Source organism: Megalobrama amblycephala, linkage group LG12, assembly GCF_018812025.1.
Source record: "Megalobrama amblycephala isolate DHTTF-2021 linkage group LG12, ASM1881202v1, whole genome shotgun sequence".
NCBI classification, from domain to species: domain Eukaryota; kingdom Metazoa; phylum Chordata; class Actinopteri; order Cypriniformes; family Xenocyprididae; genus Megalobrama; species Megalobrama amblycephala.
Window position 1 is genome coordinate 39,517,863 of NC_063055.1, and position 13,849 is coordinate 39,531,711.

General features: G+C 39.2%; 2 protein-coding genes across 4 annotated transcripts in view; one reads left to right on the forward strand and one right to left on the reverse strand.

Moving 5' to 3' along the window:
* Positions 1-13,849, forward strand: part of cacna2d3a (calcium channel, voltage-dependent, alpha 2/delta subunit 3a) — a 127,576-nt gene that overhangs the window by 94,991 nt on the left and 18,736 nt on the right. The gene's annotated exons all lie outside the window — the stretch shown is intronic.
* Positions 798-10,133, reverse strand: LOC125280530 (leucine-rich repeat and transmembrane domain-containing protein 1). Its single transcript, XM_048211105.1, has 3 exons — positions 9,731-10,133; positions 4,114-4,707; positions 798-2,460 (listed from the first exon to the last, which is right to left on the reverse strand). The coding sequence occupies exons 1-3, from the start codon at positions 9,735-9,737 to the stop codon at positions 1,982-1,984; spliced, it is 1,080 nt and encodes a 359-aa protein (XP_048067062.1). The 5' UTR covers positions 9,738-10,133; the 3' UTR covers positions 798-1,981.

Below are 13,849 nucleotides of genomic sequence, written 5' to 3' on the forward strand. Positions count from 1 at the left end.
AGGTGTCCCCTGAATGTGTCTGTGAGGTTTCAGCTCAAAATACCCCATAGATTTTTTTTAATTCATTTTTTTAACTGCCTATTTTGGGGCATCATTATAAATGAGCCGATTCAGGGCTACTGGCCCTTTAATTCTCGTGCTCCACGCCCACAGAGCTCGCGCTTGCCTTGAACAGTGCATAAACAAAGTTCACACAGCTAATATAACCCTCAAAATGGATCTTTACAAAGTGTTCATCATGCATGCGTCGGATTATGTGAGTATTGTATACTGTTATATTGTTTACATTTGATTCTGAATGAGTTTGAGGCTGTGCTCCATGGCTAACGGCTAATGCTACACTGTTGGAGAGATTTATAAAGAATGAAGTTGTGTTTATGTATTATATAGACTGCAAGTGTTTAAAAATGAAAATAGCGACGGCTCTTGTCTCCGTGAATACAGTAAGAAACGATGGTAACTTTAACCTCATTTAACAGTACATTAGCAACATGCTAACGAAACATTTAGAAAGACAATTTACAAATATCACTAAAAATATCATGATATCATGGATCATGTCAGTTATTATTGCTCCATCTGCCATTTTTCGCTATTGTTCTTGTTTGCTTACCTAGTCTGTTGATTCACCTGTGCAGATCCAGATGTTACTGGCTGCCCTTGTCTAATGCCTTTCATAATGTTGGGAACATGGGCTGGCATATGCAAATATTGGGGGCGTACACCCCGACTGTTACGTAACAGTCGGTGTTATGTTGAGATTCGCCTGTTCTTCGGAGGTCGTTTAAACAAATGAGATTTATATAAGAAGGAGGAAACAATGGAGTTTGAGACTCACTGTATGTTTTTTCCTTGTACTGAACTCTTGTTATTCAACTATGCCAAGGTAAATTAAATTTTTCATTCGAGGGCACCTTTAAACCTTAAAAAACTAACTTGTAGGCTTTTGACTAATTTAAATACAATTTTATGGAAAAATTGCTTCAGAAATACTTAAAGTTCTGCACTATTTCTGTTACTAATCAAATAAGCAAGTTTGTGATTGATCAAGTCGTGTTTTATCTTCAGGTTTCAACAGTAAAGTGTGTTAATCTTTCAAATAAGCTGCTATGAACTTTTAAAATATGATTATGTGTGGTGGATTAATCACAGTGATTAACTAGGAAACTTTACACATCTCAATAAACAAATTTTTAAAGAAAATGGCACTTCATGACAAAAAAGGTTGCCGACCCCTGAACCTCTAATCATTCTCTTTCCCGTTTGTGGTTGATTTTACAAATATTTGAATATATTTGAAATATTTGTGGTGGAATTTACAATGTTGTGGCATTTTGTTGCACAATTAAAAGGGTAATTCACTGTTGGCAAGATGGGCTTTTAATAAAATGTTTGTTATCTATGCAGTTAAAAGGAGTTTTTTAAACTGGTTCTACACGACTAAAGAAAAATGAGAAAAAGAGCTGTGGTGTTCCCTTTCACCAAAAACTTTCACTAATGCACTGGACAGAAGTATGATCTGCCTTGGAGCTGTCAAAAGTTAAATAAATGGGAATATCTGGTTGCAGGTAACACATACACTACTGACAATACAAAGCTACAAGTTGAAAATCTGCAAACTTGTCCTTTGAAACAGCAGGACATGTAGTCTTGTAATGTTTGTTTGGATTGACAAAGAGCCAACTGCCTTTTTACCAGAAGTATCGCCTATTGGTTTTACTCTAGTGCATGTGCATTTGCTTTAGCAGCCTGAAAAATACAGCTTTCCCAGCCTGATTGAGGCTAAAGAAGAAGCGTATGCTATCTTGATAAACCATCTTTCCCTTTTAGGTAGGAGCTGTATTTGCATGACTAGAAAATAGCTGCCCGGGGACATCGCCAGTATGGCTTCCAAGTGCACCGACTAGCCTTAAAAGAACTTAGGTACACAACTGTATGTGGATACTGTGGAGTGCATCATTGATGTGTATTTGTCTTCTCATCACTCCAGCGGTTCCTTCTTCTCCTCTCTTTCAATGTTTTTCCGCTCTTCTCCTACACCCGCCTCTTTTGCTTTCTGCTTCAGCTCTCTTTGATACTTGGCGTTAATTGCTGCATACGCACATCCGTAAACAGCTGCTGCCAACATCATCAAACACACGATTCCACAAATCACTCCCGTGATGACGACTGTGGCTATGGCGTGTCTGTAGTTCGCAGGCCGGGGTCTCTGCTTGGCCTCACACTCGGGGAGTATGGCCTCTCCCGGGGGGCTGAAATCACTCCCGGACGGCGCTCTGGGGCTCGGATGGAGCTGTCCGCTGAGCATTCGGTGCTTGCCGTCCAGGTAGTGGATGTTGGCGAACATGTAGCTGTAGCTGGTGATCATGCAGGCGTGGAAAAGCTCGTAGGGAATGTGCCGGAGGTCTCGCTCCAGCATGAGATGAGGCTGGACGCACGTGATGCTGTCGACCACTCCACCTAAGAAAGAAAGAGAAAATGATGATGGAGATGGAGGTCATCTTCACTATGTAAAGCTCAGGGCTGCTAACCAGAAAACTGTTGCTTGTATCCTTGTGAGGAGCGAGCTGTGAGCACTCGACACTGAACAAGATGGTGCTTGAGTGGAATTGTCCCTGGTAACACTTTATTTTACATGTACTTACTGTTGTAATAACAGTAAATAATGCATAATTACAAGTAACTAATCCTAAACCAAACCCTAACCGTAACTCTATACTAAGTACAAGACATTGATTAATATTACTCAGTACTTATTTAAGTAATTACAATATAACTATGTCACCTTAAAATAAAGTGTAACCTACAGTAAGTTTGTGTTGATGGGACGTGAAAATTAAATTCCATCAGCCTAGCCAATAAATACAGATATATTTTATTATGCGTGATGCTTGTTTTAGAGTAAAAAATCAATGGCAGTTAGGGTTGGGAATCGAAAATTGTTTTCAATTCTGGAATCGAATACTTGTTATAAAATTTAAAATTTGATTCCTCTTATCGATTCCTTTGTGTGCATTTTAATATGACTTTAAACCATGGCGTGTCTGTAGTTCACAGGTCGGGATGTCTGCTTGAAGACCCGCATGCTGTTTTCTGAAAGTACTACGTGCATAAGATATACATTTATCGCTTGTTTCTGCTTCTTTTTCAACTGTGTTTTGATTCTGAGATTCTCTACACTTTCAGAAGATGCGTTATAGCGCCCCCTACCATATAACTTTATATGTTACCATATAACATATAAATAGAAAATTCAGTCAATGGTGGGGAAAGAGTAAATAAAGCAAATATAAAAACTGCCCTTACAATTAAAAATTAAAAAAATAAATTAATTAAAAAAATAAAAATCCCTGGAAATCAGTTCCAGGGGCAAATATCGACAATTTGTTCATTTCTGACATGCAATCAATACGGGCACAACCCGAGAGGATGATGTGAAGTGGCTTCAGGGTGTCCAAAGGCCAAAGTACAAAATTCATAACTCACTTAATGCATACACAAACACATAGGCCTCTTTTTACTGCCTAACATACATGATCACAACCCAAGTTTAGCAAAAAAATAAATAAACTGCAGGTCACTCCTCGATCCAACTTCTTAAACAAACTAGCAATAGCAGTTCTAAATAGACATGATGCAAGAATGATCCAAAAACTTGTTCCATGGTCTGCTGACTAGAGGGAAAATCCATAGAGCTCTAACAGGTGCAGCCCAAATCTGGAGCCAGCTGCATTAAGTCTGTATGTCAGATGATCTGCCCATCCAATTGTGAGGTTCGCAAAGCGATTAACTCATCCACACTTACCTAGAAAAGAATTGCACTGGCTGAGTGCAAGACAGGGCACTCAAGCTAAACTTCACAAAGAGCATAACATAGGCTTTATTTTCTGTGATAGAAAATGAGAAATTATTCTGCCTTTGTGCTTTTGGCAATATTATATGTTGGGTGGAAAATTTAGGGTGGAACAATATCGGGTGAAAAATGTAGCACAACTTGTCATTATTTAGAAAGATTTTTACCTGAATTAATTTCAAAGAAGGAACATTTAACTGTGTTTTATTGTTTTTGTTTTGTTTCTTTAAAATGAAAACCGTATTTGAGGGATTTGTTACCTTTGAAGGCAAACGTCTCCAACCATAGTTTGAGTCCTATGAGATGACAGTCACATCTCCAAGGATTGCCCTTCAGTTGCAGAAATTTCAGATTTCCGAGAGCCTCCAGGTGTATACGGTCCAGCTTAGTTAGCCGATTGTGATGGAGAGACAGATGGGTAAGATAGTGGAAACTATCAGCAAGAGCTCCAGGTAGACCACCTATGGTGTTAAAGGACAGGTCCAATGTAGTTAGATTTCTTATTGACACCAGAAGGCGCCGGTCCACCTCCCGGATAGAGTTATTGGCCAGGCTGAGGACCTTCAAGCTTCTAAGTCCCAGAAGGGCACTGGGGGAAAGCATTGTGATTGAATTGTTGGCCAGGTCCAGAATTTGAAGTTGTGGTGTCTCTCTAAAGGACATGGAGCCCAGGCCTCGGAGACGGTTATTTTGGAGATACAGCTCCAGGGTGTCTTGATGGAGTTGACGTGGAACATCATACAGTCCTCGTCCCCGGCAGTCCACCACTTTGGTGTGAGTGTCACACAAGCACTCTTTGGGGCAAGAGGAGACTGTCTGGAGTAATAACAGGCTGGATAATGCAAAGACAACACCTAGTGAAGAGATAAAGAAATGGACTAAGTTATCATTGCTTTCATTTGGCCTTGATTCTCAGACTTTTGTTGTTCTCACACAAACAGTATATTAATTACGATGACACAATCTTCATAGATAAACCAGTCAAAAATAATCACAAACATTTCAAATAAAAACACTTGAAGTGACCCAATGCTGTCTGCCACATGTTGTTCTTTATATAGCTAATAACCTACGTTGTAATATGTAGTCCGGTTTAGGGCACTAGTAATCTGGATTTGGTCATCTATTTTATCACCCATTGATAAAGTTGGATATATAGTACGTCCAGCTTTACCCGCATACATACAGTACCCTCACGTAAAGCAATATCGTGATTTGTGATTGTTTATATCATTGCAAAATGTAAACAATGTTATTGCACAGCTTTATATATACATTTTCACATATAAATATATCCAGCTTTATATGCAATATACTAAAAAAAAGCATTTATTTCATTGCAATGGACATGGACATGGATAATATGTGATTGCAAGCCATAATAGGTCAAGGTTAAGATCAAGGTTTATTTATAAAGCACATTTAAGAGTGCTGACCAAAGTGCTGCACATCAGACATAATGCAAAATATAACCAAATAATGAAATAATAACGCAGCTCAGAAAGTTTCCATTCAAGATCGATTTACACATTGAGAGACTGGTTTGTGTCAGAAGACTTGAATGATGCATGCAATATTCAGATTGCTTCTTATCACATCTCCTCGTCACATTCATCTGTCCTTAGCTCCTTGGTCAAAAACTAACAGATCAAAAACCATGCTTAATTTGGGCACAATGACAGCTTCGCTTCTCAGGCAAGCATAGTCTGGGCGTTTTTGCCACTGTTTTTTAGTCAAACCTTAGGTTGCCGCTTTGTCAGCATGCCTCTAGGGGATGATGATTATGGCTACTCCCCTTTACTTGTTGCATAAGACCCACATGAATTCAAGGGTCCCTCGTTTATGTGGCACAGTCTAGCTGTGGTCAGAGTTTGAGGGCAGGAACTGTTTTTACCAAGAGGAGGTTGCCTTGCTTCAAGTGTTCCTATGCAAAGTTGACATGACAGATGCTCCTTTGACAGGCTTGGGGCCCTCTGTGACTGTCATTAGCCGCTTTTACACTGTTGGGCCAGTGCGAGCCAGAGGTAACAACGTGCCGGCCGGGGCCAATAGCCTCGGACCTCAAGCACCAAGGCCAAAATTAAATTGCGTTTCCACTGTCGAGCCAGTAGCCCCGCAGCACTGCCCTAAAACCCGCCCTTAACACATCTTCATAGAACAACACCACAAAGCCCCACCATTTGACCAGCTGACTGAAAACCAGCTAGATCACAAAATGAGCATGACAGAAGTGAACGTTTGGTCTTTAATTAAAGACTCAAAACTCCAGCATCGATATTTGACATTGATATGTTTTACAGGAAAAAAAAAAATGTATTATGGTATTTAACATTTCTCATAAAAAGAGAACACATACCGATTCAGTTGCACAGTTGCATTTCTATTAATTTTCCACGAAATTATGAGATCTGAGGAGGTTTGAGTGATCTCTCTAGTCTCACTTTTCTGTAATTCCTTCAGCCAGAGCAACAGAGGGAGCTCACGAGCAGAAAGCAGGAGTTGTGAGTTATACGAGTTAACCGGAAGGCATGTTTTTATGACATATATGCGGATGTAGTCCGGTGTCAACAAGGGCACAGGGAAGAGACAGATAAAACACAAAACCAAATAAATACACAATTATAATCATATATGATTTGTCTATGTTCTTCAAGCAGTGGCCATATTGGTATTCCCAACTGTCGGAGGGCAACAAAGAATCAATCTTTTTGATTGCGCAGTTGTGGCCCAAAATGCTGTGGTTTCCAAACTTGGTAACCCTAATGAAGGCATCTCTTGTCAGGTGGGACCTGCTCTTGCAGGCTTGTGGGATGATTTGGCACCCACAGCTGGAGAAGTGGAAGCTCAATGGGCCACATTCATGAAACATGAGCAGAATGATTTTTTTTGTAAATCGTTTGTAAAGCCGGTATGACATAAATTCTTGGATTCATGAAAATTTCAGAATGTTAGTTGGTACGAAAGAAATCAACACCTGCTCCCTACCATGTGTAAATGGTGCTTAAAACATTCAGATGTTCTGTGTTCTTTTAGGCAAACTGATGGCACTGCATTTTGATGCACTATTTACCATAATAATATTTCACGAGTTTGTCTTTTTTTTTTTAACTCTTCAACTTTGGGTAAAATGCAATGCTCATCACTGTCACTTTTTACCCATCCATCCAATCACAGTGGAGGAGGGCGGGACAAATACTACACTGACCAACCATCCTCCTTGTGCAACTACTGAACAACAATGGATAAGTTAATATTGCTGATTACTGCATTTTTATATTCAGTAATATTCTTCAATATTAGATACTAATAACACATGACTGCCATATATTTCAAATCATAGCCACCAAATCAATTGAGAGTCCCTCTGTAATCACCACAATGGTGCATACACAGACCTCCTGTTTCATCAAGAGTGTACAGATCTATCTATATCCAGGCTCAAAATCTATGTTGGGGCAATAGCAGCTGGTCATAAGGCTTGTTCCAACCAGCACACTTCCCGGTTGGACTCTCCTTTTGTCTAGATCCCACACACAAATGGCATTGGTCCAACCAGCTATTTGTGTGTAATGGAGACTGCTCGAAGTGACTGAATGTTTTTAAACAAAGTCTTGAGTTGTGGGGGCCTTTGATTCCTAGGGCCTAAAGGCAAACAACACGAGGAGTATGGAGCTCTTTGGCATGGTCTAAAGTAGGGATGTGTGCAACAACTAATTTCATAAATGTTTAAACATAAATTTTGCAACCGACTAGTCTAAACCTCCTAAACAGATTTTCTCAAATGTCATCTTTACACTGCAGAGGTGGCATAAAAGCTGCATCTGAAATGGTATTTAGATGTATTTTCATAGATTATTTTTTAATGCAGCTCAACGGTGGAATTAATGCTTTTTCACTGCAATTACAATTGCATAAACAATGTTATAAGATTGAAGTTTTTTTGTTGTTGTTTTTTTTAAATAAAATAATAATAATATTGGTTCTTCTTCCACAGTGTAGAGAGAGCACATGCATCATTGAATCATTTACTCACCCGATTTGTTCAAAAATGCTGAATCATTCAAGAACAAAGCACTACTCTCTGTTGACGCAACTGTTCTGTTTTGTTTGGTACTATTTTTGTTGGGGGAAATACAATATTCAAGACAATATTGTGTCTTGAAACTGTCAGTTAATATTAACTTATTGGTTATTGAACTGTTATATACAATTAATATCACATTTATTGTGCTAATAATTGTGAAAACATCATTGCTTGTGTAATATTACTTAACTACATAATCTTTTAAATATAAAAACAAGAACTCATACAGGGGCAATCCCTATCTTGGGTTTTGTGGGATTTGTGAGTGTTAACTATTGGCTGTGACAAGGGATGTTGGGAGAGGGGGAGGGGCTTGTGCGGTCTTAGAATTAGAACTTAAATATGACAGGCACATGCTTAAATGGGACAAATAAATTAAATAAAAACGAAATTATAAAGTAAAATAAGGATATTCAGATGCTAAAAGGACTTGGTTTATCTTTTTGCACATGCCTGATTTGTTCCCGTCTCTGATGCGGTGCTTAGTATTATTGTGTGTGACTGAAATCATGTATGCGTTGATGTTTTTAATGTTGTCTCAAGTATGAGTTGTAATACTTCCTAGTGTGTGAAGCCAGTATCTGTATTTGTATACAATATAAAACACCCCAAAGACATCAATTACAGAGATTTCAAAATAGAATGTCAACAAATTGGACAGCTACAGGTCACTGCAGTCTCTGTAAAGAAACTAAATCCATATTTAATACTATATATGCTAGATAAGCTTAGAGTAAGAATGTCACACATTAAAATCTTAACATTTTATATTTCTAGGGAATATGTGTCACTTTCGTTTGACATTTCCCCCAAAGCCACAGGTATGTGTAAACACTGATGGAGAGCTGGACTGAATTCAGTGAAAGAAAATGACTATTATTATTGGGTTATAAAATAAATTTGTGTATTTTAGCTGATGCATTTATAAAGGAATTTGCTGGGTACTTACTATATGCCAACCTGAAGATAAGTACTTGGACATGGTGACTTTCATAAGTGTGGAGTTTGCCAGATAGATATTTGTTTTGTTATTCCAGGAGCAACAAGCATATCCTTCTTGGGAAAATCCTATTAATCCTGGATATACAATTAAATGTTTCTGTAATGATTTTGTTGCCAACAAAACTTTGGCAGCAGTGGTTGATTTTGTATATTGTGCATAATTTTGCAGAAGAAAATAGCTAGGATGTATGTAAGACATTTGAGTTTATGTTTGTCAAGCACCATAGCAAGAAATCAGCTGACAGTTTGCTTTGTATTCGCACTTAAATGTTGTTTTTTGCTACCCTTATTATACACAGATAGAACGCTTGAGCAGTGGATTTGTTCTCTGACCCGAAGGGTTGCTAAATTAAAAACACAAACGTCAGACTAATGAGAACAGGGATGTCCTCCCTCCATATTTTCAACCATGTTGAATGTTTATTTTTGTATATATTTGAAAGCAAATTAGGAGTCTCTTAAAGCACATGAAAATGTTTACCAAAACTGATACGCTCAAATGAACGAAAGTAAAGGAACAAGTATTTAATATTCAGTAATACTGTATTATCGATTGGACTGCACTGACACTATGCAAAACTTGAACTGAACTGAGCTGGATGATGACATTATTGTCTTCTGTTGAGCTGAATTGACTTTGCTTCATAACATTTGTAACATCGACACTGTTATTGACTGTTATTAACTGAATAATGACACTGAATAATGTCTGAATAATTGCTAATTAGACCCGTAACATAAAGATTACCAGCCGTTTAATTCTTGACTTTATGGCTGTTACGTGAACTCACCTGTCATGGTTTCTAGAGCGTTCCTCCTGTCAGCGTGTCCAGGGTTAGTCCAGCATGTCTGATCAGATTAAAGCTCAGAATCCCAGAAATAATAACTTGCATTACTGGACGACAGTCATTTTCTTCTTCTGTGCCTTTTTCTATCTCTCTTTCGTTCTCTGTATATGTGCATGTATGCCAAAACCTTCATGTTTTGCTTGGTATCATCTTCACATCCATTGCCTCATACATAACCACACTCAAATAAAAACACACTCTCATTGTCAAGGGCCACTCTTTGACTCTCTCTCTCTCTCTCTATCTATCTCTCTCACACACACACACACACACACACACACACACACACACACACAGTGTTCTGTTGAACTGCTCTGACATCACTGAGTGTCCGCAGGCAGAGAACTGGCAGAGCGTGCCCTAGCATTTCTCTCATTTCCTCACACACACACACACACACACACACACACGCACATGCCTGAAGCTCCTTCACCAGCTCACGCGGTGTTGCTCACATGCACACTGCCCTCAGAAAGCACTGACCTCCTTTGCATTTCTAAATGCTATGCTATGTGCATTATCCTTAAGAAGCTATCACAACCTTCAGTGTTTGCTTTTCACTCACTTCATAAACTGAAGAACAGGCAAAAATTTGGTGCGCTCTGGGCCTAAAGAGCTCAACTGCATAGTTTCATCATGCTGGTCACATCATGCTTGTGTTTTGTGCTCATTTACCACTTGTCCAAAACATTCACGCTAACCTGAAAATCAGTCACAAAAAGACCGTGCTGGTCCACCAATAAACTAACATCAAACCATCACTGGCCAGCATTAACCAGTTTGGACCAGCATAGAACATCATGGCAGCCGGGTGAACTACACTGGGGAAAAAAAAAAAAAAATAGTGTAGGATTTACTTTGAAACTAATTTCACTCAGAAATTGCTAGTAAATTTCATAAATAATTCATAAGAAATATCAAAAAGTAACACATTAAATTAACTCTTTTCCCAGCCAGCATCAGCATTTTTGATCATTTTTACAAAACTTTCATAGTCCCCAGAATAAGTTGTTGAATGAATATCTGAACATGCAATATATCAAAAGAAAGAACAGAGCTTCGGCTTTTAAACAAACAAAAAGAGAAGGATGAACGACGATCAAAACACAGATGGAGTAGATCAAGTCCATCCACACCCCAAAGCTTCACAGTCGTTTCCTCTTCAGGGGTTCGACATTTTCTGGTTCTCCTTCTGGTTTATGCAGATCTTCTTCTTGGCTAGTTTTTGGATCGGTAGATGCTGTAGAGATACTGTTCAGAAGATGTGTAATAGCGCCCCCCTACCATATAACAGTGAAAACACGGATTGCCGGAAAATTCCATCGAAGGCAGGGAAGCGTTGTGTCATGAATTATGGAAAATCTCGTAAATGGTGAGAAAAACAACAAATTTTGAAGTAGAAAGACTGAAATAGTATTTCATTGTATACTCCAATAATCCGTGTTTTATTTAATTCAGATTTTTTTTTTTTTAACAGTGTACAACAGACTGAACTCTTCTAGCTGTGGGCATGACTTTTCTCAGAAGAGACTTTCTTTTAATCACTATCCTGAAGAGATTCAGCTGATATCTGGGGTGCGTTTCCCAAAAGTATCGTTAGCCAACTAACATCGCAAGGTCCGTCGTTACTAACATAGTTCAATGATTTGGTGTTTCCCGAAACCATCATTCAAATGAACATTCGCAAACTGCATCGCAAACTTGTGTGGCTGGAACGACAGCTCTCGAGCTGTGGGTAGAAGTGTAGTTTGTTTTCATGACGTGAACTTAATAAATCGTTATCTTGAGCAAAATTAGCAAGCTGACATTCAGTGCAATGTATATCTTTTATTATACGAATATAATTTACATATTTTAGTTTGATTAGATTTTAGTTAGATTTTAAGCACCGGTTTTGAAGATTGTGCATGTGTGTACATGCTCTGATAAGTAAGAATGAGCCTATGATTAAATCTGGAAATAAGGCAAAATAACTTAGAAAAATGAGAATTAGTCATCAGATGCCATGTCTGTAATTTATAGCAAAAAATCTAGCATTAATTTGATCTCAAACGGGTTAACTTAAAGAAGTTATTACCTGTGAGACATCATTAACCAACATGGCTGAATGACAGGTTTGCGACAATACGGTTTCGGGAAACAGTCGTGACTAGCTAGTTGATTTGTTCAACGATGCATCATACTATGGTAGCGAAGCAGCGAGTTACGTCATTGTACGGGAAACGCACCCCCGGACAGTTTCTCCCCTTTTGGTCAGTTCTGCTATTGTTGTGTCGCCTGTGTCACTTGGTCTGTAAGTGGTTCCTACCCCTAAGAAGACAGGGAATAAACCCTATAATGGTTCTGTAATTGCTGTTGTAATGTTATTTACAGTATCTCACAGAAGTAAGTACACCACTCACATTTTTGTAAATATGTTTTTATATCTTTTCATGTGACAACACTGAAGAAATGACACTTTGCTACAATGTAAAGTAGTGAGTGTACAGCTTGTATAACGGTGTAAATTTGCTGTCCCCTCAAAATAACTCAACACACAGCCATTAATGTCTAAACCGCTGGCCACAAAAGTGAGTACACCCCTAAATGAAAATACTTGCTTGACTTGATGCAGCGCCATACAGACCGATCGGCGGCTGACTTGAAGCAGTGCATGCCGGTAAGAAATTTTGTCCGACTTGAGACAGTGCCGACGCCATGTGACTGTGACGTGGCATCAAAGTACCGCGAGAGCGATTCGAGATCAGCCGTCTGAGTTAGCCAGCGCAGTTTCTCAAGAGGAGCTGCACGAGCGCTGATGACGACACAGCTGTTTCATGATTGGCTGGATTCACCGCATGACAACTCTTTTCATGTAGTCGCGATGTTATATTGTGTCATGTTTATCAAAATAAAACTGATAAAAAATGCAGCACGAGCATCACTACGGGAAGCAGAAAGTGTCCGACTTCACGTCTCCGTTTTCAGCTCCTCCCCACCTGCACACAGCTACTCTCGCTGATCGGTTACATCCAGCCGCAGCCGATGTCGAATACACCTAAAATGTCCAAATAGCCATTTTCTCTCCCCGGTGTCATGTGGCTCGTTAGTGTTACAATTTCTCAGGTGTGAATGGGGAGCAGGTGTGTTAAATTTGGTGTTAAGGCCCCTGTATACTTCAAACGAAGTTCGTGAGCTGCAATATACTGTAACCGAACATCTGACGCCGCCCACACTGCTGAGAGCGACGTTTAGATGAATATGTAAATATGTGCCATGTACTTTCTTCTCAGTAACAAAATAAACACAACAAAAATGAGAAAACAGCAAGCATTTATTATAGAAAGCATAAGAAAAGTGTCTGATCATAACAGCATGGGAATGTTAGCACAAGCTCTGCAAAGTAGCACTCCAGTCACGTCATGTCTTCATATAGCACTTTATTCAATACAGTGCTTAAAATCAAGCAGCTTTACAGTATCAAACATGAAAAACAGTATTAGTCCCTCATTTTTTTACAAGCACAACTTCATTTTGTGCTATAAAGCGGCTATCCAGTGTTTTCATGTTTTCACCCTTGGAGATCTTACCTCGACGAACTCAAACACACGAAATGAGTCAAAGACTCGTCCCACGTGAATGAAGGCGGAGCCACTTCCTATTACGTTGTTGTCACTAACCAATGGTAGTACGAAGGTGTTTTGCAGCTGGAGCGAACTTTTCCTGAGAGTTCGCTTTGGCGTGCCGTTTCGAATTTCCAAAAAGAACACAAAATGAACTTCGTTTTGGGCTGATTTTGTTCGAAATTACATCATATCAGTTTGTTCTTCAATTTCGTTTGAAGTATATCGGGGCCTTTATCACTCTCACTCTCTCATACTGGTCACTGGAAGTTCAACATGGCACCTCATGGCAAAGAACCCTCTGAGGATCTGAAAAAAAGAATTGCTGCTCTACATAAAGATGGCGTAGGCTATAAGAAGATTGCCAAGACCCTGAAACTGAGCTGCAGCACAGTGGCCAAGACCATACAGCGGTTTAACAGGACAGGTTCCACTCAGAACAGGCCTCGCCATGGTCGAC